The 24,611-nt window shown below is 49.2% G+C and overlaps 1 protein-coding gene across 2 annotated transcripts in view; it reads right to left on the bottom strand.

Annotated features, from left to right (window-relative positions):
- LOC147672970 (sulfotransferase 6B1-like) overlaps positions 1-24,611 on the bottom strand; it is a 195,422-nt gene that overhangs the window by 30,799 nt on the left and 140,012 nt on the right. For both annotated transcript variants that reach the window (XM_086947845.1, XM_086947846.1), the window contains one exon: positions 23,217-23,311. In XM_086947845.1, coding sequence (XP_086803971.1) covers positions 23,217-23,311 — 95 coding nt within the window. The remainder of the gene's footprint in view (positions 1-23,216; positions 23,312-24,611) is intronic.

The raw sequence follows: 24,611 nt of genomic DNA, 5'->3' as shown, positions 1-24,611 counted from the left end.
CTTCCATGCTGACCTGAGTCCAGGCGCACATGGTGGTGGTGTAGGTTCGGTGGTGGGGTATGTGTTTTGAGCGCCGAAGCTGTTGCGCATGTCGAAGATCTTACGGTGAAAAAAGGTGGCCAGACAGTTGCAGAGGTCTTGAGAAGGCATGATGTCGTTGTCGCTGGCGTTGGGGTTGGAGAGCTCTTTCACGACGTTGAAGAGTTCCTTGCTGTTGTGGGTGTTGTTATCCAGTCGTTCTCTGAAGGATGACCTTTTAGTGGTGCGGATCAGCTAGTGGTGTTTGCGGGTGGCGTTCTTGAGGGCTGTCATGTTATACGTTGACTGGTTGTGGCGCCAGGCTTTTTTGAGGTCACGGCAGTATTTCTTGGAGTCTTTGAGATCGTTGGTGAACCACGCGGCTTTCTTGCTGTTGAGGTTGCCGGGAGGGTTTTTCAGTGGAGCAAGGGTGTTGGCGCAGTCGGTGATCCACTGTTTGAGGTTGCGGGCTCCTTTGTTGGGGTCCGTGGTGTTGGTGGGAGGGTTTAGGCACAAGGAGGTGGTGAGTTGGTCAGTGGTGATCTTTCTCCAGCATCTTCGGGGGGTTTGTTGAGGGCGGTGGTGGGTCATTGTTTTCCTGAAGTTGAAGTGTACGCAGCTGTTGTCAGCCCAGTGGAGCTCGGTGGTGTGGCTGAAGGAGATGTGGTTACAGGACGAGAAGATAGGGTCGAGCGTGTGACCTGCGTAATGGGTGGGGGTGGCGAGGTTGTCTAGTAGGGCGGTGGTGTTGTTGTCCTGGTCGTTCTCCAGGTGGAAGTTGAGATCTCCTAGAAGGATGTAGTCGGGGGAGGCGAGGGCGAGCGGGCTGATGAAGTCTGCGATGGCCTCGCTGAAGTGTGGGCGTGGTCCCGGGGGTCTGTAGATGAGGGTTCCTCTGAGGGTGGTCTTGGGATCGGTGTGAATCTGGAAGTGCAGGTGCTCTGCGGTGGCGAGGGTGTCGTCGGTGTTGGTCGTGATGCGGATAGTGTTTCTGTGGGCGATGGCGATGCCTCCTCTGGTCTGGTTGACACGGTCCCTCCGGATGATCTTATAGCCGTCCGGGATGGCAATGGCGATGTCGGGGGCTGAGGAGGCGTTCATCCAGGTTTCCGTGAAGAAGGCGACGTCTGGTGCCGTTTTGTCCAGGAGGTCCCATAGTTCGACGGCGTGCCTGTGGATGGAGTGGGTGTTGAGCAGGATGCACTTGAGGTAATTGTTGTTGGCGGCTGTTTTGGCTGGCGCGGTGCAGGACCGAGTGCAGGTGAATTAGGAGGCGTCGTAGGTGAAGGCTCCGTGGGTGCGTTTCAGGGTGGCTTGCTAGCAGGCTAGATGTCAGCCGGTGTTGAGTGCATGGACGGTGGTGTCTTAGCTCAGTCGGGTTGGCTGGCTCTGGCGGAGTTCCAGGGGTTTTGGCGCCGGGCGCCCTCCAGGCGTGGACGGGCGTAGACGGGCTTGCCTTTGGCACACAATCGGCCCGCTGCGCATGGCCACTGCGCATACGCGCGGTCGCTGCCATTTATGGCGAAGTGGGAGGGAGGAGCAGCTGGGAGGCGGGAGCGGGGCGGCAAATGGGGAGCGGGAGACTGGAGAGGGGGGCAGGGCCGCAGGAGAGCAGCGGCGGGGAGCAGAGGGGAGGAAGAGCGGGAAAGCGGAGCGGGGGAGAGCGAGGGCAAGCCTGGGCATGCCTGGAGATCGGGGCAAGCCTGGGCAAGCCTTGGGAGCAATGGCAAGCATGGAGAGCAGGGGCCCTAAGGAGAGGCAGCAGCAAGAGGGCCCAGCAGGCAGCGGCAGCAGAATCCGGGCACACGGGGGCCGTGCGGTAGTGGAGTGAACGGGTCAAGGGTCACTAAGTAATTCCTGACAAACTAATCGATCACCCTCATCTTCCACTGGACTGAATATGGCATGGAATTCACCATTCTTGTGTTTGGTAAAATTGTCCTGTGTAACCTCACTGGTGATTCCTAGCTTGTCCTTGAACTGGCAGAATATGCCATGTATATCTAGTTATAATGATGTGTACCCTCGTTGATCTGTAAACACACAACCTTGTCCTTTAGCTTTGTAGTTATTGTCTTGAACTAATATTTTTGTGAAATTTGTACTGTACAAACACTCTTCTACCTCCGGGTCTTCCTCGAGCTTTATAAAATCTCTAAATACACAAATAAATATACATCGATTGAGACTTTTTGTCAGCAAAAGTTTTTAAAATGTGAATTTCTTTAAACAAGTTTTTACTTGAAATTATCTGTTTGACTGCCAGTCACCTTTGATTTGGAAATCAAGGGAAAGGCGTGAGAATGGTAAATTAAAAAATATAGACCGACCTTAGCATCCCACTTCACAACAAACATTTTGTCAGCAGTCTATCACTCGGTGGCAAATTGCACTGGCCTGGAGTGCATGCAACTCACAATTAGGGGTATCTACAAAATGATGGCATGAAACCACCTACTTCCTGCCCGGTGCATGCTAAGTGCACTTTGGCTCATTGCGCACCTTTCTAAAATGTTGTTATGTAATATCAGTGGTCGAAGTGGGGGGAAAAAGTAGGGGAACTGTAGGCGGAGAATCAGAGGGCGGGAATAACTCATGGACTGGGTCAGTGGGCGGAGTCAGAGGTGTGGCCAGAAAGAGCAAAACATCCTAATTTTTTGTATTTGGTTGGTATTTCACTGACCATTTACAATGTATTGCATTGTTTGTTTCAACCAAGGGATACACATGTTTATTAAAGGTTTAATATGAGTTATTGACATTAAAATGTATTCTCAAAGTGGGATACGTTTCTAATCACAGAATGTCCCCAATACACTTAAAAGTGGAATTACAAGCCATTTGTCTCCAAGCAATGCAGTTTCTGTCATCAGCACTTCTCCTCCCTTTTTCCACAAGAGCAGTTCAAACATGAATGACAAAATATCCCAGTTTGCAAATGTTTTCCACATAATTATGGTTCTGCCATATTTGCCACATAATACACCATCTGCTGCATAATCCGATGAATTTAACTAATAAATTGTTTGTAGCTTAAATGGATCAAAAGTTACAAAAAAATATGACTTGTGTTGCTGCGAAGTGGAGGGCCCTTTGCAAAGGTTGACTGATCCCCTTTCTCACTGCTGCATTTGACTGTTAAACTGGTACTAATGAGGCAAAATATTTCCAGAGTCTTTTAGTATGTAGAAAAATGTAAAAAATAATAAAGTATCAGAAAATATACTGCATTAGGCTGCAGACTTTTTGTTTGCTGCATAATTTAGTCAACACTGTGGCATAATTTCGTTCTCTCTTGCTGCATAATTATGTTAAAAGTGTTTGTGCATGGAGCAGAGAGGCCGTGAAGTTTGCAAACTTAGTTTGGTGTGCGTGCAAATCGCACATTGCCGATCCCTGGTAAGTTGCACTACTATTGCTAAAACAAGGCCAATTGAGGTACCAGTGGGTGAGGCAGACTGGCTTCAAGGGTCCGGTGACCTCATTGACTAAGTCACTGTCACTCTGTGGTGTGTTGCTTCGTAAACCTGCCCGCAAGACTGGAGGTGAACTTCAGCATATATTGTGGAGGACAGGCCTTCAAGGATAACCCACACTTGCCACTGCTAGGGCCCACCTTCTGGTGCTAAGACACCTGGACTTTTATAGTCTAGCTGGGCCTTCTTAGGTCTAGCATGGGAATGTGCTCCCTCTAGTCATGAAGGCTGAACTTGGTTCCCCAAACCCAAATTCGGCAGCTCTGGCCATAGTGACACATCCTCTCCCACACTGAACACCATACTGAGAGAAACTCGCACTGCCTTCAGCTATAACCCAGTTGTGCTGCGCTATAAACACCTGGATGTGACTCAATTCAAATTATGCAATAGACAAGTAAAATGCTGCCTAAAAAAGTATTAACATCTTGGGAAAATCAATTACTCATAGTGAACGCAAGATTAAATAAAACATGTGAAATGTAAGCAGGAACAACGTGGTCTTAACAGGGCGCAACAAGGAGAAATGCTTTATTGCTCCTTGTTTTTGCTGTTTTCATGTGTGCTGCATTGTGAAGCACATAGAAACAGCAAAGCCCCATCCATGATTGTTTATGTGCAGGAAGGTGTCCCTTCCTGCACATAAACAGTTCATTTAAAAAATGACGAGTTGCAACTTCTATTTGTGCTGCAGAAAGCAGCACAAATAGAAGACACAAATCAACCATCACGGCCGGAAGCCACGGGGACACGTGCCAGGCGGCGCTGAAATTGACGAGGCACTCCTCGCGTCGCGGGAGCGCGCGGGAGGGCGCGGGCAGCGCCGGACTAAGCCCGGGCAAAGGGCGGGCCGTCTGTGGCCGTCCGGGGACGGAGGAGGACGAGACGGGCCCCGCCCCCTTCAAATCTCCTGAGGAACTGATACCGTCAAAGCTGTCTACGGAAAGGTATTGTTGTCATCTGGGTACGAGTTGCCTGAACCAAAAAGTTTCGTAACTTTATGGTGGGCGAACCTGAGGTGGGACCATTGAATGATAGTGACTGGGCCCTTGTCGTACCTTAACGAGACCGGCCCACCAAATATCTACTCTGTAAAATGAATAATCGGGGGAAAAAACAAGCTAAAAAGCCAGTCACACGATCCCTTACTAAGCAGCTGGCAGCAGAACCACAACCCCTACCTACTTTGACTGCAATTGATAAAATGCTGCAACAGACTATTGGTGTTGTGGCTAATGCCATCGAGAATACGGAGAGAAGGCTATCGATTACACCAGCATTATGTATGCAAAATCAGGGAAGGGACATCTCAACCACCATGACCAATGCTCTGGAGGCTAGCTCCTATTTGATAGCGTCATATGCAGATTTGCCCTGCAGTCAGATGCCTACAGAAACCTCTACAGACGCCCAGGATCGATCAATCATTTAGACCTCCCCCTCTCCTGAGAAAAGGTTGGAAGTACGTAAACTACGCTCAAAGAAAAAGAAAGAAAACATTTCAAATAAATCGGGGAACAATAAACTGGTAAACCATGATCTGGTGACCCCGATTACCAATTCGATTGGTTTGACACTAGGAATACCATGCTGGGTCGCTAATATGGTTGCCGATCTACAAGCATCCCTGGAGCAGACTATCGTTATCCAACTTAAACCTTGGTGTCAAAAATTGACAAACTTATTTCTGTCATGAATAGTAAGGGGGGAGGGAAGCTTGAGCCAGTTAAATCAGTGAGAAATCCTGTACACCCTGTCACTGAAATTTTATCTCAAGATGATCCTAGCGCCAGAGTAGTTGAAAATAAAAATCCCTTAGTACAGACTACCAGTGCAGGAGCTATACTAGGCACCCAAATGCCTATACATGTTCCCTTGCAGGCCTCGCCCAGTACTAATGTACAGAAGCAGACTCACCAAACAGCGGGAAATATGGTAAATGCTAGAGATAAAGTCATGGCGAAGGCAAAAGAGGGTGAAAAGGGGGATAAAATTTGTTTACCACTGAAAAGAAACGCTACACCAAGAGCTGTTTCTTATCAGTTACCGACAATAAACCTACCCCCTGAAGCCCAACGATATGTGGTAGCACTTACAGGAGTACCACCCTTAAGCGAGGGGAAAAGAGAAAGAGAGACTGAGCTAAAAAACAAATGCATCCAGTGGCTTGGGGTAAATAGACCCCTGCCACCAAATGTCTCTGGTGAAATCTTGTCGGCTAGAAGAGTGGGTTGGATTGGGAGGGGCCCAAAGACAGTAGCAGGTGACGTAATAATTTTGAACTTCAGGTATACCTCTGCTGTAGAGTATATCTGTAATGTTCCATTCTACAGATCAAATACACAGATAAGTCCACTACACCTCTCGTATTTTTATCCCACTCCTAGTCTGGAACCAGGTCGTCCAAGATTTACATATCAAAATAGGGGATGCCATTTTCCACCACACAGGACTCTAAATGGGGGGGCACTTAGGGAGGGCATGTCTTCCTATGGTCCCCTATTCCCGCTACAGCTGCATTGGAATAGGTTTAGCGTGTTGGAAGAGGTGGATTGACTCAGACTAGGAGAAAATTCGCCCCCACAAGATACAAACGAAGCTTCTAGAAAGATAGAGGTAATAAAGGAAAATGTCTTACCACCAATCTCTAGGGGAGACCCAATAATTGATTACACACCAGGAGAAAGGACCAGCGATAGGGGGAAGAGGGAAGCTGAGAGCTCTGAAAATTTAGTAGAAGGATGCTTAAAACTGATTTCATGGAATATTGCCGGGCAACAAAATAAGCTGCTTACCCCTGAATGAGACCTGGGCACTGGAAGAGAGTTCCAGTTCGACCTTTGCAACTTTTGACATCTTGGCAGTGTCTACAGGTAGAGGCCGTCCGTTGGGTGGGCTATCGATCTGGATAGGCACTCACCTGGGAATCCAGGCAACCCAAATCCAAACAAATTCCCTGGATATCCAGTGTGTCTTATTAAAACCTCCAAGTAAACCCCCAGTAGCGATGATAAATATTTACTCGAGGCCATCCAGGAATGGGCAAGAATCGGCCACAATTAAAGCCCTGAATTCTTTTACTCAGGGGCTAGATTCTTCCACCGCAATAATTCTTGGTGGGGACTTCAACTGCCAATTCGAGCCGCTGGGTAGCCTCGAACTGGGAGAACAAGATGATGTAGACTCACTATGACATATCCCTGAGCCCAACATTGCCCCGGTCAGGGCATGGACACCTCTGGTGCTCCAAATAAAATCTTTCACCCTTGCAACATCCTTGCGGGCGTGCAACGGGAGACTGGACCCTGATCGCCCTGCAACAGCAACATTTAACCGGACAAACCAAACATCCATCATTGACTATCTAATGGTGGATGCCAAAAACTGGGACAAGTTAAAGGAATTTAGGGTTGCACAAAGACAGGATAGCGACCAGAATGCCTTGGTCCTAACTTTGAAGCCAGGTTCCTTTGGACTAACTAATCCTGACCCTAAATCCGCAATGACGATCCCCCCCCTTATGCTGACTAATATTAGAAGGAGGGTTAAATGGCCTCATCTTGCAGACTCACCTCAACAACTTGCAAAAATTTACCAACTTGCAATTCCCCTTGTAGCTCAGATGGGCGGCTCGACTGGCCAACAACAGGCACTAGATACACATAAGCAGTTAGTTGCCGTATTAGGGGATGTGTTCTACCCTGCAAGTAGAATTAAGAGGCGTGTGCCGAAAACGCATCCTTGGTTTGATGATGCCTGCAATAAATTAAAATAGGAGCTTCTCGCGGCAATCAAATCGAAAGATAAAGCGAACATTAGGGCTACTAGAATGATGTAGAAAAAGGAGCTGTCCAGGGGCAAGAGAGAGTGGGCAGAAGCCAGGTGGGAACAACTGAGGGGCGCCCTTGTAACAAAGGATGCAAAACTATTCTGGGCACTTGTTAACTCTGGTGCGAGAGAGGGAGGCGAGACTCTTTTACCAAATATTGCTCCCTCAGTGTGGGAGGTGCATTTTGCTGCACTTTACACTAGTCCTGTGACTGACATCCCTGAATACTTAGATAGGACCGGGATATTAGAGCCAGATGGTCCTCTTTTGACCTCCCCAGTCCTAGGCCTCCCGCACGAGTGTCGACTGCGGGGGGCCTCGGGCTTGGGACACCAGACAGACCAGTGGGATTTCGGGGCGAGGGTGGCCTCTGGTAGTGTTGTGAGTATCTCACTCAAGGAGGTAGAACTTGTGATTACCAGGCAACTCCCTAACAAAGCACCAGGCCTTAACAGGATACCAGGTGATCTTTTTCTCTCTCAGCCAAAAATGTGGGCATCGTACCTGACCGTATTGTTTAATGCGGTCCTCTTGGGAGCCAAGTTACCGGATACCTGGGCGGGGGCTGAGATCGTCCCCATTTTTAAGAAGGGCTGCCCTCAAGTCCCCTCAAATTATAGGCCGATTAGCCTCCTGGATACTACTCAGAAGCCAATGGGCCGGATCCTTCTGGATAGAATACTGGGATGGGCGGAGGAGCATAAAGTAATGACCACCCTCCAGGCCGGCTTTTGATCCGGGATCTCGACCCTGGACCAACCTTTTAGGCTGCAGGTCCTTTTTTGGAAGACAGTAAGTGTTGAGGGTGGCAACCTCTACCTTGTCTTCGTAGACCTGCGGGCCGCTTTCGACCTTGTGCCCAGGGAGAGTTTATGGAGGGTTTTGAAAGAACTAGACCTTCCGCCCTATCTGTTAGATGTCCTGAAGCGTTTTCATGCAGGGAACTATGCCCAGGTCAGGTGCGGGAAGAACGGGGAATTATCAGCCGGCTTCCCAGTAATTAGAGGCGTACGCCAGGGTTGTGCCCTGGCACCCACACTTTTTAGCCTCTATATAAATGGCTTGGTAGGTGAACTAGACAATGTCAGGGATAGTGATGCCCCTTGGCTGGCGTCAGGTCGGGTGCCTGCTCTGATGTTCGCAGACGACACCTTATTGTTGTCTCGAACATCAACAGGCATCCAGCTGGTCCTGGATGGTTTCGTATCATTCTGCGTCTCGCGGGGACTCGAGATTAATCTAGAGAAGACAACATTTATGATCTTCGGTCCCCCGAAACGCACCCGCCCTACCCCTGTACTAAATGGCACCCCGCTTGAAAGGGTGAGAACCTTTGTATACCTGGGTGTCACCTTGACTGAAGATTTCTGCTGGGGCCCACAGGTAGCCAAGTGCGCCCTGAGGCTTTCGCAGATTGTAGGGGGTATTCGCAAGTTCCAGACAACAACCCATTTCAAGCCAGTCTCCCCAGCGCTTGAAATCTACGGTGCTCAAGCCAGACCAGCTGTAATGTATGGTGCAGAGCTCTGGGGTCATACGCGTACATGAAGCCTCCTGAGGGTTGAGCAGGCCTTTATGAGGAACTTGATTGGCCTCCCCCAGAGCACTCCGTTCATACGCTTGAGATTAGACTTGGGTTTAGAGCCCATTTTAGAACTGTTAGCGGCTCGACCTCTCCTGTATTGGAGAAGGCTCTGGACAGTACCCGAGCTTGATGATTATAGAGCTGAGTTCTCTGCAGTTTGGGGGCGGCTGAAGAGCAAAAATATACCTTGGTCATACCATATTAAAGCTGTTGCATACCAAATAGGTTTGCCCCAATTATGGGAGACCCCAGAGGAGAATTGCCCAGCGGTGCGGAGAACTGAGCTGCTGGCCTCCCTGAGACAGTATAATCTAGGTTTGCTGCATTGTTCGTCAACTATGGGCAGGTTGTCTACAGAATTTCTGCAGGTTAAACTTGTGCCCAGGAGGGAGGAGTTCATGGACTTAATACAGCCTCCCACTGCAAGAAAACTATATATACAATTAAGACACGGCTGTTTGCCGATTGGGGCATTGATTTGCAAATGGGCGGGACGAGAAGAGGGAATCTGCCCAGCTTGCAACAACAGTAAAGAAGATATGGTCCATGTCTTGTTCTTCTGCCCTGCCTATAGTGTAATACAGAGATCCTGGCTGGCACCACTGTGCAGAAATTTGGGCTTAAAACAATGTGCTCAAGCTTGTAGAATTTTAAGATTCGATACTTCACCCCCTATTGTGTTCTCGGTCTCCCACTTTTTATATGGTATGTGGCGTAGAAGGTATACTCTGATTAATTGTGTTAAAATGTGATTAATTGAACCGACTGTCCTCCTTCATTTGATAACTTATCGTTTAATAATTTTTTAACCAAGGTTTTTAACTATTTATGTATTCTATGTATTTTATTTTGTATGTACATATTTTATCTGTGCTTTTATGGCCTTGGCCGAAATAAAGTTATCAAATTGAATTGAAGTCACAAATCGCCATTTAAGATTGTTTATGTGCAGGAAGGGACACTTTCCTGCACATAAAAAATCATTCCGTCGCAACGCAGGAACCCTTTCACTATGGTGCAAGGGTGCCTGCGGTGGCGCTAGGAAGCTGAAATTATCACCAGCGCAGGGGTAAACGCAGGTTAGGTCTATTTTTATGTAAATTGGAATTAGTAAGGCTATTAGATCCCTTCAAGTTCTAGTTTGAACTCTGTTGGGTCTGTTTGAACTCTATCGGTCTTTGTGCTCCTGGACCTTGGTACCCGCAGCTTATCATCAGCCTACAACACATTAAAGACATTTGCAGCAAAAGAGTTTCTTTCTTTTTTTGGATCCATTTCACAGGGGAACAAATAAAGGGAAGAGAGAGTAAAAGTTACGGTTTTCAACAATAGAGAAGGAGCCACACAGAAAGGGAGGCAATAAGAGGAAGAAGTGAGAGAGATGGCCGCAGCGGCACCGCGGAAGCGAACACTGTTCTTATCTTCCCTGGACATAAAGGAAGAGAGACAGAGTCCTTTTCCTTCTATGCCCACCGGCCCGTCCACGCACGGCCATGAATGACCGAAACTTGTATATAAGCTTTCCATATTTCTGCCGTCCTGGAACACAGTTTTAAAAACAGAAAAGTAGGGGAACGGATTGCTTACATTTTAAGAAGTAGGGGCACGCAGTGCCCTTCCGGTCCCACCCACTTCGATCACTGTATAATATAAAGGTACACGAACCAGTGTGTTTTCTTTTTTGATTATTTTGTAAAGCACTAAATTACACTTTCTTAAACGCCTGGAGGCCTCAGGCCTACACATACAAATGCTGTGCTGTCTGCTGCTTGTTTCTCTGGTGCGTGTGACTTACTAAGAGGGCAGGGTTGCGCTGCGTACTATGCTGCAGGGGGGCGAACTTGGAGAGGGGGCGCCAATGATTGGTCCGGCTCGCACATCATGCCCTAAACTCTCTCTGGCATTGCTAATGACGGTGAGAGTTTAGGGTGCGATGCACGAGTCGGACCAATCATTGGCGCTTCCGGATGGCTTCTGGTGTTGCCTGCACTGCCACAATAAGGCGGTTGGCGATTACGCGCACCACATGCACACTAAATACATAGTAGTTGCATCGGTACACCTCGTCCCACAACCCTCACCACCCAAATGATACACAGACAAGTAAGTTGGGAATAAGAAGTTGCAGGTTTATTTGTGATACAAATAACAGAGCGGGTTAACTGACAGGCGACCCCCCTATACCCCGCAACCCCTTGTTGCAGGGCGCCTGAAGTTGAGCCAATGACGCGGACACAATGGCCCTAGCCAGGTGTCGATCCTGGGAGGCACCAGCCTCCCACCGGTGGACCTATCGTCCACCTGCCCCACCCTCCAGACAAGGGAGAGTCAACTCACACCTTGCCCATCCAGGCGGGGCATTATTAGCAAACCCCCGGTTGTTCAGGCTTACAACCGCCCTAAGGACTAACGGGGTGCCGTTGAACCAAGTCCCCAAGAAGGGCCCCTCGGCTTATATATGACTCAGCGCTGTGCATTTGCACTGGGGCTTCAGGTCCTGTTCCTGCGCCTGTCCTGCATGGGGGGGTCGCCTTGTAACTCCTCCTGCAACCTAGAAAACATAAATACATCATTATTATTCCCCCCTCCCCACTTCCCCCTTTTCAGCGGGTGAGCGGTAGGGAGGGGAGCTGAAATTGCGGGCCTCGCGTCCGGTGTCGTGGGGGGTGAGGGAGAGGGCCTAGGGGGCTAAAGGGCCTGAGGCTGGCGAGGAGCAGCCTACACGACCGCAGTGATAGGGGGGCAGCAGCAAAAGAGGGCGCCAGGAGGGAGGAACTCCCCTATAACATCCCAGGAAAAGGGGGGGTGGCCTATCCTAGCGTGACCCCGCCCCCCTCCCTCCCATGGGCTGGCCTCGGTTCCCTGCGCCCTACTACTGGATTTGCCCTCCTATGGGGGTCCCCTGCAGGGACCTCGGGCCTCCCTCATAGTAGTTGCATCGGTACACCTCGTCCCGCAACCCTCACCACCCAAATGATACACAGACAAGTAAGTTGGGAATAAGAAGTTGCAGGTTTATTTGTGATACAAATAACAGAGCGGGTTAACTGACAGGTGACCCCCCTATACCCCGCAACCCCTTGTTGCAGGGCGCCTGAAGTTGAGCCAATGACGCGGACACAATGGCCCTAGCCAGGTGTCGATCCTGGGAGGCACCAGCCTCCCACCGGTGGACCTATCGTCCACCTGCCCCACCCTCCAGACAAGGGAGAGTCAACTCACACCTTGCCCATCCAGGTGGGGCGTTATTAGCAAACAACCGCCCTAAGGACTAACGGGGTGCCGTTGAACCAAGTCCCCAAGAAGGGCCCCTCGGCTTATATATGACTCAGCGCTGTGCATTTGCACTGGGGCTTCAGGTCAAGTTCCTGCGCCTGTCTTGCATGGGGGGGGGTCGCCTTGTACTTTATCGACAGCCCTGGGCGTGGCACCCGCTGCACCCAGAGCCCCCACTACCTAGCCTTAGTCCTCCCTTATCTAACCCCGGCTGTTTCTCGCGCCTCCCCCAAGTCTAATAAGAAGATCGCCATGCCCACTTTGGACAAATGTACTCCATCAGATTTCCAGCAACCAATGGATTTGGCGTGCAGCAAGCCATGCCTGATGAAACCTACCCCTCTTTGTTCTCTGAATTTGCGCATTGCTGCGTTGACTCGCCTGCGAGTGACTTCTAATGCCTCCTGTGATATTGCTCCATGCCAGATAGGTCTGGGGGATATTTCTGACCAGTATATGCTGCACTGTCCTAATTAGCCGCTCAAGGTGCTCAAATCCTTCCTCGTTGTGTCCAATAAACACCTCTTGCCTAACGCCACCAGGTCGTTCCCCCCAAGATGTACCACCAAGATGTTTGGCTTCTGCCTGTGTGCCTTCAAAATTTTACGCAGCGTCCCTAACAGTGCTGCCCAGTGCATCCCAGGGAAGCCGAACCATGATATGTTTGTGTTGTTAAAACCATGCTTCCAGGTGTTGGCCTTCACCCATCTCGCCAGTCTCGTGACATAAGAGTGCCCCATCACCCACACCTCTGTCCCTGCAATAAAACACAGTATGTTGAAAATTGTTGTTTATTGACAAACTTAAAGCACTGCAACATCAAACACACACCACTTGGCTGCTAATTATGAACCATAATATCTTACTCTTGTCCCGGTTTGCGGGTTACATACATTATTTACACGTCATTAACCACATGTCTGCTCACAGGGCGTATCACGCTCAATGGTCTAACATACCTCCTGTAGCAGTTGGATTCCCAACGACCTACTTTTTTAATGGCTTCGGCTGGGAGGCCCACCCTAAAGGCCGTGGTAGCCGCTCCTATCCTGAAGGAATGTGAACTAAACTTGGCACCGTTTGTAGTGTACCCTGCCCAGAATAAGCACCCTTGCATCACATGGTCCACCTGATACTTTGTTACCGGGGAACAGTCAGCGTGGATGAGCAGTAGCCCGTCTGCATGCGGGCGGCTGGACAGGAACGTGGCCAGCAGGGCCATAGGGCAGTAATTGTCGTTACCCAAGCGCTGTAATGTAATGTTCCTACCCTTGTCTGACTGGTCTGTCTTGGAGGTTTGTAAAAAGATCTCGGCTGACTCCGCTGTTGATCGTACGTCCCTTACCGAGATGGCCCTGGAGCTGACCTCTTTTTTGGACCGGGCCACTAGCTCACCTATCCTAAATGCTCCAAAGAATGCAAGGCTAAATGTCACTGCAAAGAGGGCTGCCTCATAAGCGGAATGTGTAACTGTAGGCAAGGCATCTATCATGTTCTTTAAAGTGTCATAATCTATGGGGGTCCTCTGATCTGCCACTTTGGGCATAACTCTCGCCCACCCTTTGAGTGCCGCCCTTGTTGGAAATAATGTTGTCGGGTCCATCTGACCTAACAGGCGAGCATGGTGCCCGATAGCCGACAAATGCCCCGCCATCCATGAGTGGCTATTACCCTCATCCTTTGCCCAAACCATGAATGCCTGCACTTGTTCCCCTAGTCTCGAAGCCTCCCGCTCCCATGGGCCCTTGATTCCACAGAATGTCTTTACACAAGTCTGGTATCTCCTCATCGTTCTAGGTGCCAATGACATCTCGCCTAATTCTCTGATGCGCTGCGCCACCGCAGCAGGTGCCAAAGCCGAGCCGGGAAAGGCGTCATCTCTTCCCTCGCTCGTGGCCACGCCTCTCGGAAACGCTGCCAATGGAAACGTGAAAGAGCGTCAGCAGCCGTGTTTTGAGCCTCCGGAATGTGCTTAGCTTTGCATTCCACATTATTATAAAGACAGACTTTGACCAGTTCCCTGAGTAGACATAACACAAGTGCGCAGGAGGCTGACTGGGTGTTGATGGCTTGGACTACAGCCATATTATCTGACCATAGAACCACTCTTTTCGCAGACAGCAAAGCAGGCCAAAGGTGGAAAGCAACAACTATTGGGAATAGTTCCAACACTGTTATGTTGGAGGTGATCTTTTTCTTCCTCCAAGCATTGGGCCACCCCGCCGCGCACCAGTCTTTGTCAAGAATTGCCCCAAACCCATCCCTACCTGACGCGTCAGTAAACAACGTCAGCTCCTGGCTGCTGGTCCATGGTTCCCTCCATATCACTGACCCATTAAAGTGCTCAAGGAAGTCCCCCCACACCTTAAGGTCCTCCTTGACCCCAAAACTCAACCTCACCTGGTGGTGCTTGCACTTAATCTTTGCCGCTGTCCTGGCTAACGTGCGCGCAAATGCCCTACCTGCCGGAATAACTTTCGTGGCGAAGCTTAGTCTCCCATGCAAGCTTTGAATGTCATCTAATGTCACCTTGGCCTGCCCTAGCACCTGTTTTATCTGTGCTGCTAGCTCAGAGACCTTGTCTGCCGGGAGCCTGGCCTCGCCTGTTAACGTGTCAATTTCGATACCCAAGAAAACTAACGCCTGCGCAGGACCCACCATCTTCCCAGGGGGCAATGGCACTCCAAGATGCTTAGTCATTTTTTGAAATTTCGCCAGCGCCTCTGCACATTCAGCTGTCTCTGCTTTTCCCACAAACAGGAAGTCATCCAGGTAATGTGTTACGCCCTGTACCCCTTCAACGCCCTGAAGAACCCATTGCAAGAAGGTGCTGAATGCTTCGAAAAATGCGCAGGAGATGGAGCAACCCATGGGCATGCATATATCGTAGTAATATTCATTGCTCAGCCTGAAGCCCAGTAAGTTCTGGCTGAGCGGGTGCACTGGCAGGAGGCGAAAGGCAGACTCGATATCCGCTTTTGCCAGCCGGGCCCCTTTCCCAGCTCTTCGCACGAGGTCCATAGCCACGTCAAATGAACAATACGAGACAGAGCATACCCCTTCCTCCAGATTGTGATTTACTGACTCTCCATCGGGGTAGGACAGGTGGTGAATCAGCCTAAAAGTCCCTGGCTCCTTCTTCGGTACTATCCCCAGTGGGGATACCACAAAGTTGTCTAGTGGTGGGTGCGGGAATGGACCAGCCACCCTCCCCAGCTCGAGTTCCTTGCCAACCTTGGCTCTCACTACATCTGGATTATCCCTTGCGGATTTCAAATTATCTGCATCCCTGGCAACAGGAACACCTACATACGGTATGACAAAACCCTCAGCAAAACCCCCCAGGAGCAATCTCCCGTCAATTCTGTTTGGGTATTTGTTCAGCAGTGGCACCATTCGCTCAAGGTCTATAGGCGAGGGCCCTTTCACTGCCCCTCGCTCAAGCGGATCTGAAAGCAACTCTTGGGTATTACAGGGGGGGCTTGTCTTGTTAAGGCTCAGGGTGCTGGATGGTGGGGGCAGGAGCAGGGGGGGGACTTGACCGGGGAGGGGGTGAATTACTTGTTCTGCCAGGACCCACCTCTCCCTCCCTGATAACTACCTTGCTTTTGTCCTTTGTTTGACCTACGCGACCCCACTTGATGTTGTCCTCCACAATTGCTACACATATGAGTGAATTTGCAGGATCTCCCCCAATGGCAATGCCCCCGTTGAATAATCTGCAGGACCCTGGAGATGACTTCCCGCTTCCCCTCTTTTGACCTCTCCCCCTCTGGCCCCCTCGAAAGGGCGGCATCCTCTGTTCTGTCAGGGCCACAGTGTTGTTTTTGTCATTAGACCCCGCCTGTGTTTCTTGCACCTTGCTGTTTGTCGCTACCCCTTGAAGCTCCCTGGACCCCATATGGTCCATCCACAGCTGCACCTCCTTATGATCCCACCGCATCTTGGGAGATCTGGACATTTTTTTCCTGAATTCCCTGTCGTATTCTAACCAACCTACGCATCCCCACTTCTTTGCTTCCTTATGGATGAGCCTCCCATACTGCACTAACGCTGGTCCTTGGTCACTAAACTTTTCCATGATTACAGAGGACAGGATAGCAAAGGCTTCCAACCAGTTGTCAATGCTTTTCTCCGGCCAGGCCTGAAATTTCACTTTCTTTTCATCTTCTTTGACCCTGCCTTGCGTACGTTCGCCCCTTGTTGACCCAGCATGAGTAAAGAGAAAATGTCTATAAATTCTCTCTTCCATAATAATTCCTTCGCTGCTTGCGGGACCTCCCAGGATAGGCAGGAGCGACCTGATAGTAAAGGGGCGTCAAATTGTACCTCTTCCTTGCCTGGCAGCACTGGAGAAGGGGCTGGCGACGTAGGAGCAGGCACTGCTGAGTTGGAGGGGAGGGGCGCTGGAACAGCAGGGGACGGGGACACCGGGCTCATAGGCTGCGGCGCCGGGGGAGTGGGCACTATCGGAGAAGCAGATGGTAAAATGTGCGGTACCGGGGGGGCAACGGGTAGTGCTGGGCCAGGCCCCGGAGGCGCATTTGCGATGTTGGATAGGTCGGTCCCCTCATGCCCTCCCCCCGCCGCTCCCGATGCGCCAGGAGCAGCAGCTCTGTTTCCCCAAACATTGGATGGTCGTACCCCAGCATTGGGCCCAGGCATCACACTTTCTCTCATCTCCTTCATGAATATTTCTAATGTGGACATCATCTTACCCAGATCGCTTCTGGTAGCGTACTCCATTGCTGGTTGCCCGGTAGCAGGCAAGTTTGATGGGCCAGGCAATTCCTGGACCCTTGGCGACAAGCTCGAAGTGTTCGGGACATTATGAACCACCGCTACTGTGGGGGTAACACTTCCCTTTCTTTTAGAGGGCGGCGGAAAGTCTTTGTTCGTGGGTACCTTAACCCTTTTGGACGCTCTAACGTGTCCCACACTAATTGTGTCCTCCTCATCGACTGTCATAATGTCATTATTCACACAAGGGTTCGCCGTGTTGCCCTTAAGTAGATTAGTAGCCCAAGCTACACCGTTCGTCTCGACTAGCTGTAGGAAGATCGCTGCATGTGCTGCTTGAGCTTCCGAGACCGCCGTCCCTGCTCCTGTACCACCTTGTCTCATTTCTGACATCTTGTTCGGTCTCACTTCCTGCAAGGAAAAAACGCTGTGACTACTGATCTAATACCCTCATGTATCCATATCCTTAATCCACCATTGCATTCCTTGATCCTATCAATACTTACTTCGAAACCCGAACTGGTAGGTGAGGGGGGGGGGGATAGTAGGCAGAGACCACCCTATTCCGCGAGTGCGTAGCAGCGACGCCTGTTGAGTGCCGCGGTCCTGTATGAATTGATATAAACATTGTTCTGGATTAGCCCCAGCCCTTTTCTTTGACCAGCCAGAGACCTGGGAGGGCCCGGCCCCGGGTCCCCAACCCCACCCACAGTCACCGACCGTCCCCCCAGGGGGACCAGACCATGAACACTGGCCCCCCCAGGCTGCGTTGCCCATACCCCTACAATGGCCAACCCCCCACCTGAGTTCTTACCTTCCACTTGCGGGGGGTGGTACTGTACTCCCGTCACGTTATGTTGTAATCCTTAAATGCCTAGAATTAGGGGAACACGCAATTATGAAATGCAGCAGGGAGATGCACCTTGAATCAAACACATTCCTCCCTATTGTAGAAAGCTAAGAATTCTTGCCTTGTTCCGCCGCGTAACCAATAACAGAGTTTAAAAGTTGTAAATTGATAGCTAAACATCCCGGCCTGTACCCTTTGGCTATTTGTCACCCTTTGGCTATTTTACTGCCCTCTTCAATGTTGTTTAATACACAATCATTGTGATACTCCTTTATCTTGAGCAGCTAACAACCATTAGCAAACCCGATAGTCCTGGCTAGTTGTAGATATATATTAGCTGTTGTAAAGCTCACTCTTATCTTGTTTAGTACACAATCATTGTTGTTACTCCTTTATCTTGAGCAGCTAACCACCATTCGCAAAGGCAATAGTCCTGGCTAGTTGTAGATACATGTGTGTTGTTGTATCATGTATCTAGATGCGATGCAAAAAGCTGGGCGAGGCACTAAATCCCCATACGCCATCTAACTTACAGCCCTCCCTATGCTGTAATCGACCTGGGGAAGCCTATGTTTAAAGACCCAGACTTGGCCCCGGCCCGGCCCTTGGCCCTCTGGCACCCGGGGAGGGGCGCCGGCCCGGGTTACGCAGCATCGCAGCCGGGCATAGTTAGCAGCTGGAGCGATGAGGCGCCCCAGCAAATATGTGGTGATCAGCAGAGGAGGGGCGGAAAAGGCGGGTGAAGAACCCGCGCGAGCACGGGCATCTCCTCCCAATGCCGAGGCTCATGCCGCAATACTGCTGTCACCCGGTTTGAGGGCATTAATGAGGGCACACCTGCGGCAATGGCGGCGAGGCGCGGGGGGGGGGAGGGGGGATTTGTACCGCCTGCTAATCTGGCACACATCACTGTAATCGGCCGAATTGCACGCATTGCTGGAAACCCACCGCATGGCACGCATTGCTGGAAACCCGCCGAATGGCACGCATTACGCGTATCCCGCTTAATGGAGAGGGGGTTGCGGTCCCCCGTGGCCCGCGCGGTCGGGTTACATGAATGCGGCCAGGGTTCAGGGAGCAGGTTGCTGAGTGACTCAGAGGAGAGACGCACGGCGGCTGGAGAGGCGCGGAGTGAATCACATGATATCTTCCGCTCGGGGGATAATACATAATGTGTGTACATTCCACCAACATAAATTTCCCGCGGGAGGAGGCGCCTTCTCCCGCTTCATTGAGCTGGGCCAGGCCTGCAGAATTTTACCGATCCCCGCCCTCCGGCCGCATCACACCTCTCGCCACCAAAGTGCGGCGCGCATTGGCGCCATTTTAAACGCCCGTCCCCCGCTTGCACCCAGACCCCGCACTGCAAAACGAAAGTTCCCGCGGGAGGAGGCGCCTTCTCCCGCTTCTGTGAGCTGGGCCAGGCCTGCAAATATTACCGATCCCAGCCCTCCGGCCGCAGCACACCTCTCGCCGCCAGAGTGCGGCGCCCAACGGTGCCATTTTAAAAGCCCGTCCCCCTCCTGCACACAGACATTGCACCCCCCAAGGGGGACTCAAAAGCAAACCGAGGCTATTGGACCATAATCGCTGCCCTCCCTCGTGGCGGCGGACCCGCAAGGCCCACCCCTTCCTACCACTACGGACGACTCCCTACCCCATTCAACCAACTAGACCCCGCGCGCCACAAAACAGGATCACTGGGCCCCCTCCGTGGTGGAACTACGGAGCCCTGTCGACTCGGTATTCCCGAGGACGGGGCCCGGGGGGAGGCCTGTCGATCCCTTACCTTAAAAGTCGCTGAAATTGCGGGCCTCGCGTCCGGTGTCGTGGGGGGTGAGGGAGAGGGCCTAGGTGGCTAAAGGGCCTGAGGCTGGCGAGGAGCAGCCTACACAACAGCAGTGATAGGGGGGCAGCAGCAAAAGAGGGCGCCAGGAGGGATGAACTCCCCTATAACATCCCAGGAAAAGGGGGGTGGCCTATCCTAGCGTGACCCCACTCCCCCTCCCTCCCATGGGCTGGCCTCGGTTCCCTGCGCCCTACTACGGGGTTTGCCCTCCTATGGGGGTCCCCTGCAGGGACCTCGGGCCTCCCTCAGAGGTCAGAGTGCACTGCAGGGACTGTCATGGTGGCCGTCTGATTTTGTTACTGGGGGCTGATTTTGCTAAAAATAAAAATAAAATCGGCCCCCAGTAACGAAACCAGCCCCCTGTGACAAAACCGGCCCCCCCATCCTTCCAGCCTACCGGGGGATTGCCCGGTGTCCGGCATCACCAGTCTGGCCCTGGTGGAGAGGGCATAACATGATATCGAAGTAAATGTTGCCCAACCATTAGTTGGAAGGAAAACGAGACAGGGTGCCTATTCAAAACATTTGAAGCTGAAACAGAATCAAGCAACAAAAGCTTTATATGCGTGGAATCTTTGTTAGTGTTATCACACGTTAAATGCGTGCAATGGTCGTCGGACAAGCAACTAAATGCTGTGCTTATACAGCATGCAACGATGGCAGTGACACAGTTTCAATGATTGCAATCAGGGAAAGTAAACCAGAAAAAGTTCCACACAAAAGCGGATGAACACAGTACTTGGATGAAGGGAAACTGATAAGAGCCTCTTTTAAGATATATTAAATACAAGAGATTTCACGCTGTGCAGACGAAACCTAAAAATGAAAACCTTTGAAATGATAGCACCTTTGCTGGCACCACCCATCTGCATAAGTTTAATCCTGGACATTCTAAGCATGAGACCTCTCCACAAACAGGCACCTGAGCCTGCAGGTACCACAATCCAATACATTATAACAAAAGGATGAGCAGGTCATTCTCTGTCTTCCAACATGTTCCTTATGACAGTTTCTGAAATCCAGGACGCATGAAGCGACCTTAATGAAGGACATGTTGGACAAGCAGGGGAAAAGTGTATTTCTCTCTGTATATCTATATAATGCCATATCAGGATTACACCACAATGGCTTACCCATTATTCAAATATCATTTTCATGATTTGAAACCTTAGTGCGTTAAAAATCTCAGATATCTTTAAACTCAACAAGGCCTGAGCTGAATTCTGAGCAGAGCAATAAGCTATCACGCACAATAATCAGAGTGTATTAATTTCAACGTCTGAGACAGAACTCTTGATCTAGGAAATGTTATTTTAACGGGTCTTGTTGTAACACAGTGTTTTTATAGAAATGTTCGAGTTATTTGTGCTGTGTGTATGATTGTAAGCAATCACATAATCCATTTTGATTGATTGAAAGTTCTTAGTTCGGTCCATGTTACCTCCGCTCATCCAATCCACACATTTTAGAAACTTAAATGATGCAACATTGTGCTTTAGAATTTGAACAAATAAAAGTTCATCTTGGGTTATCGGGACTCATCTGTCTATGAACCGAGAGTCCTCATCTTATCATGTGCACTTGGTGAACCTTATAAAGTACCCGCCAAGATACCTGTTAATCTAAGGATGAGAAATGCATATAAGGCATGGCGACACGTATGTACCATAAGAGACACTGTAATAAACGTGGTACATGGGAACAAGGCAGCAGTACCCTCTACATATTACATGCCAGTCACACATCCTACTGTAATGAACTTGCTATATTTTATAACAGCACAACAGTACCCTCTACTTATTACATGTCAAGGGCATGCAGGAAACTGTAATACACCTGTTATATGTGAACAGGATAGTGGTACCCCCAATATATTACATGTCATGTCAAGGACATGCTGGGAACTGTAATGATCTTGGCATATGTAAACAGGAGAGCACTACCCTCAACCTATTTCATGCCATAGGTACACAGGTACCTGTAATGAAATTGATATCTGTGTAAAAGACAGCTGTACCCATAACAAATTACACACCAAGGTACAGAGAGAACTGTAATGGATTTGATGTATGTGAACACGAGAGCAGTATCCTCAACATATTACTTGTTAAGGACATGCTGGGAACTAGAATGATTTTGGCACATGTAAAGAGTACAGGAACACCCTCAACATATTTCATGCCAAGGCTATCCATGGAACTGTAATGAACTTGGGAGATGTGAACAGAACAGCAGAACTCTCAACATATTACATGGCAAGGACATGCTGCAAATTGTAATGAACTTGATATATGTGAACAAGACAGCGGTACCCTCAACATATTACCCACCAAGGACACACAGGTAACGTTAATTAACATGGTATATCTGAAACGTATAGCTGTAACCTCAACATATTACATGCCAAGGACACACATGTATTGTAATGAACTTGGTATTTGTAAACAGGACAGCAGTACCCTCAACATACTACATGCCAAAGACACACAGGAAACTGTAATTAAATTGGTATATGTAAACAAGACAGCTGTTCCCTCAACACATTATATGCCAATGACATGCTGGGTACTGCAATGAACTTGGCATATGTAAACAGGACAGCAGTACCCTCAACATATTACATGCCAGGGACACATTAGTAACTGTAATGAACTTGGTATATATGAACAGGAAAGTGGTACCCTCAAAATACTACCTGCCAGAGACATCCAGGTCTTCTACACGTGTCCCCTCTTACACTGAGGAATCTGCGTGTATGTTGGATGGACAGTGTGCATGGGGGATCCGCCTTTGCTCGGTATTAAATTCCTAAACTCCTCATACTTGAACCTGTGCAGCAGAACTGCAGCAGTTTGACACACAAATGTTCTTTTCTGTCAGCTAAACCTTTGCTGGATGCCTCTTCAGCAGGGGGGGCTCATTCGCAATGGCGGGGGAGTGTCGCCCCACTGGCTCAGAGCCAGCATGTGAAAGATAAAATGATTTACTATATTTGTTTTATTATAAATTTGTGGGCTCTAAACAAGAGTTTGAGGGGTGGGCCGGGGTCATGGGGGGAGGACTAGTTTGCACACTTTTAAGTGTGCATATATGTTTGGGAGGCTGTCTTAAACCAGACAAACACACATGTGCACACATGTGCACTTAGGTCTCTCCAACCGAGCTGTATTGAACTGCCGGTTTGGAGAAACAGCAGAGACACCCTGCCCTGAGTGGAGCGTCAAACCAGCCCGCTCAGGCCAATCCCTGAGCTGTTCTCATAGCATGCTGCTATGTCCCAGTGTCGGCTGGGACCAGGAAGCAGCAGAATACAGAGGCGCAAGGAGCAATGCAGCCAGCAGTTACAGGAAAGTGTTTTTTTTCTTAACTGTTAACCCCATTCCAGGCTACCCCACACCCTCTCCACCCGCCTCACCACCTCTTCAGTGTGTCGGCCGCCACTACTCTTCGGGACCAGTAGAGCAGAGATGGGGATGTGCTGAGTTACTGTCTTTGGGCCATTGTGTCATTTAAGTCTCAAACAACTATGTATATATTCCAAGTGGATGCTAAACCCCACAATGCGATGGAAACCACCAGCAAACACTTCTTACCGCTTTCATGTCTTCGAACATTATTACCATCACATTGTCATCATCTATATGTTCATTCCAGGCAACTGCATGTTCAAACCATGAACCATAGGTCACTGAAACAGAAAGGCATGTAGGTGAAGTACTGTCACCGCAAACAGCGGCTATACTAAATTTTTGCATTTTTCTACCCTACAGATGAAAAGATCAACAATCTACTTTTCAGGATTAACACCCGTATTGACCCTACTCTGTCCATTACATTCTGCACAAATGGCCAAAGCTTTTTTGTGGGTAAACTACAGCTGCATGTGTAGCCTGCACACCATCTAGTTTTCTAAACCATAGTTTAATTTAATCTTAAACTAATTGGTGCAAACCTGCTTACCCTGACTAACCCCTGTCAGGTTTTTTTAACGAACTGCAAACACCGACACAATTGTGTCACGTGCAGGAATGCACTGTTCAATTTTGCTCAGGTGCAACCCTTATGTATGACTCTTATTCATAAGTAATCAAACATGGTAAATTATTAAACATTTCAATGCTTATCTTCCAAACAACATTTTCTACCAGTGTCGTTAATATAAACGAAACCACAACTTAAGTGTCTTCACTCCTTATTCTTTACTTCAGTTGATAAAAACATGTCAATACTCTACAAAACACATATTTCAAACTGTTTAGCAATTGGTTATCACTGCTGATACAATTCCCATGTGGCGAATATCAAATTAATACAAAGAAAAACCCTTTTCATCTGTGCTTGTGTCGGTTCCCAATGCATTTCGATGCACTCGCATCTTCGTCAGGAGAAATCACTGCGTAAATAAATAATAAGAATTTTGTAACCATATTAACAATTTTTCATCTTCTATTCGCATCCTACCATTTTTAATCATGAGACAACACAGTACTTGTTTCTTGAACATGTTATTTGATCAAACACAACCAGCTATCCAAGCAATGTTCATTTCCACTGTGGTATTCCCTATACATGCTATTGAGTTTAACCAAGTATAATCAACGTGTATTATTTGAGTACTTAACTACCTGCCTTACAACAAATAAAATGAAAAAAGGGGAGAGACATACCCTGAAATCAAGCACATGTACTTTCTTCAACTGCTGTGAATTGAGCCAAAAGTCCTACAAACCAAAATCAAGAGTTCACGTAAATGCACACTTTCTCTAACTGCTTTTCATTACATCGTCACAATAGTATATCACTTACTTCTAAATATTCTCGTGTATATCTTGAGCCTCTTAAATACACTGCGCTGAATGCTGAAAGCACAAAAAGGAGCCCACTGTCAGAAAAAATCTTTCAGTCTCCACAACCTTAACGTACAGCGTACTCAGTGTACTACGCGTTCTAACGCTTACCGTCTGCCTTCCTTCCAATGCGTACGCCCT

The sequence above is a fragment of the Lissotriton vulgaris genome (assembly GCF_964263255.1).
Source record: "Lissotriton vulgaris chromosome 7 unlocalized genomic scaffold, aLisVul1.2 SUPER_7_unloc_1, whole genome shotgun sequence".
Taxonomy (NCBI): domain Eukaryota; kingdom Metazoa; phylum Chordata; class Amphibia; order Caudata; family Salamandridae; genus Lissotriton; species Lissotriton vulgaris.
The sequence above is the reverse complement of the archived record's forward strand: the minus strand, read 5'-3'. Positions and strand labels throughout refer to the sequence as shown.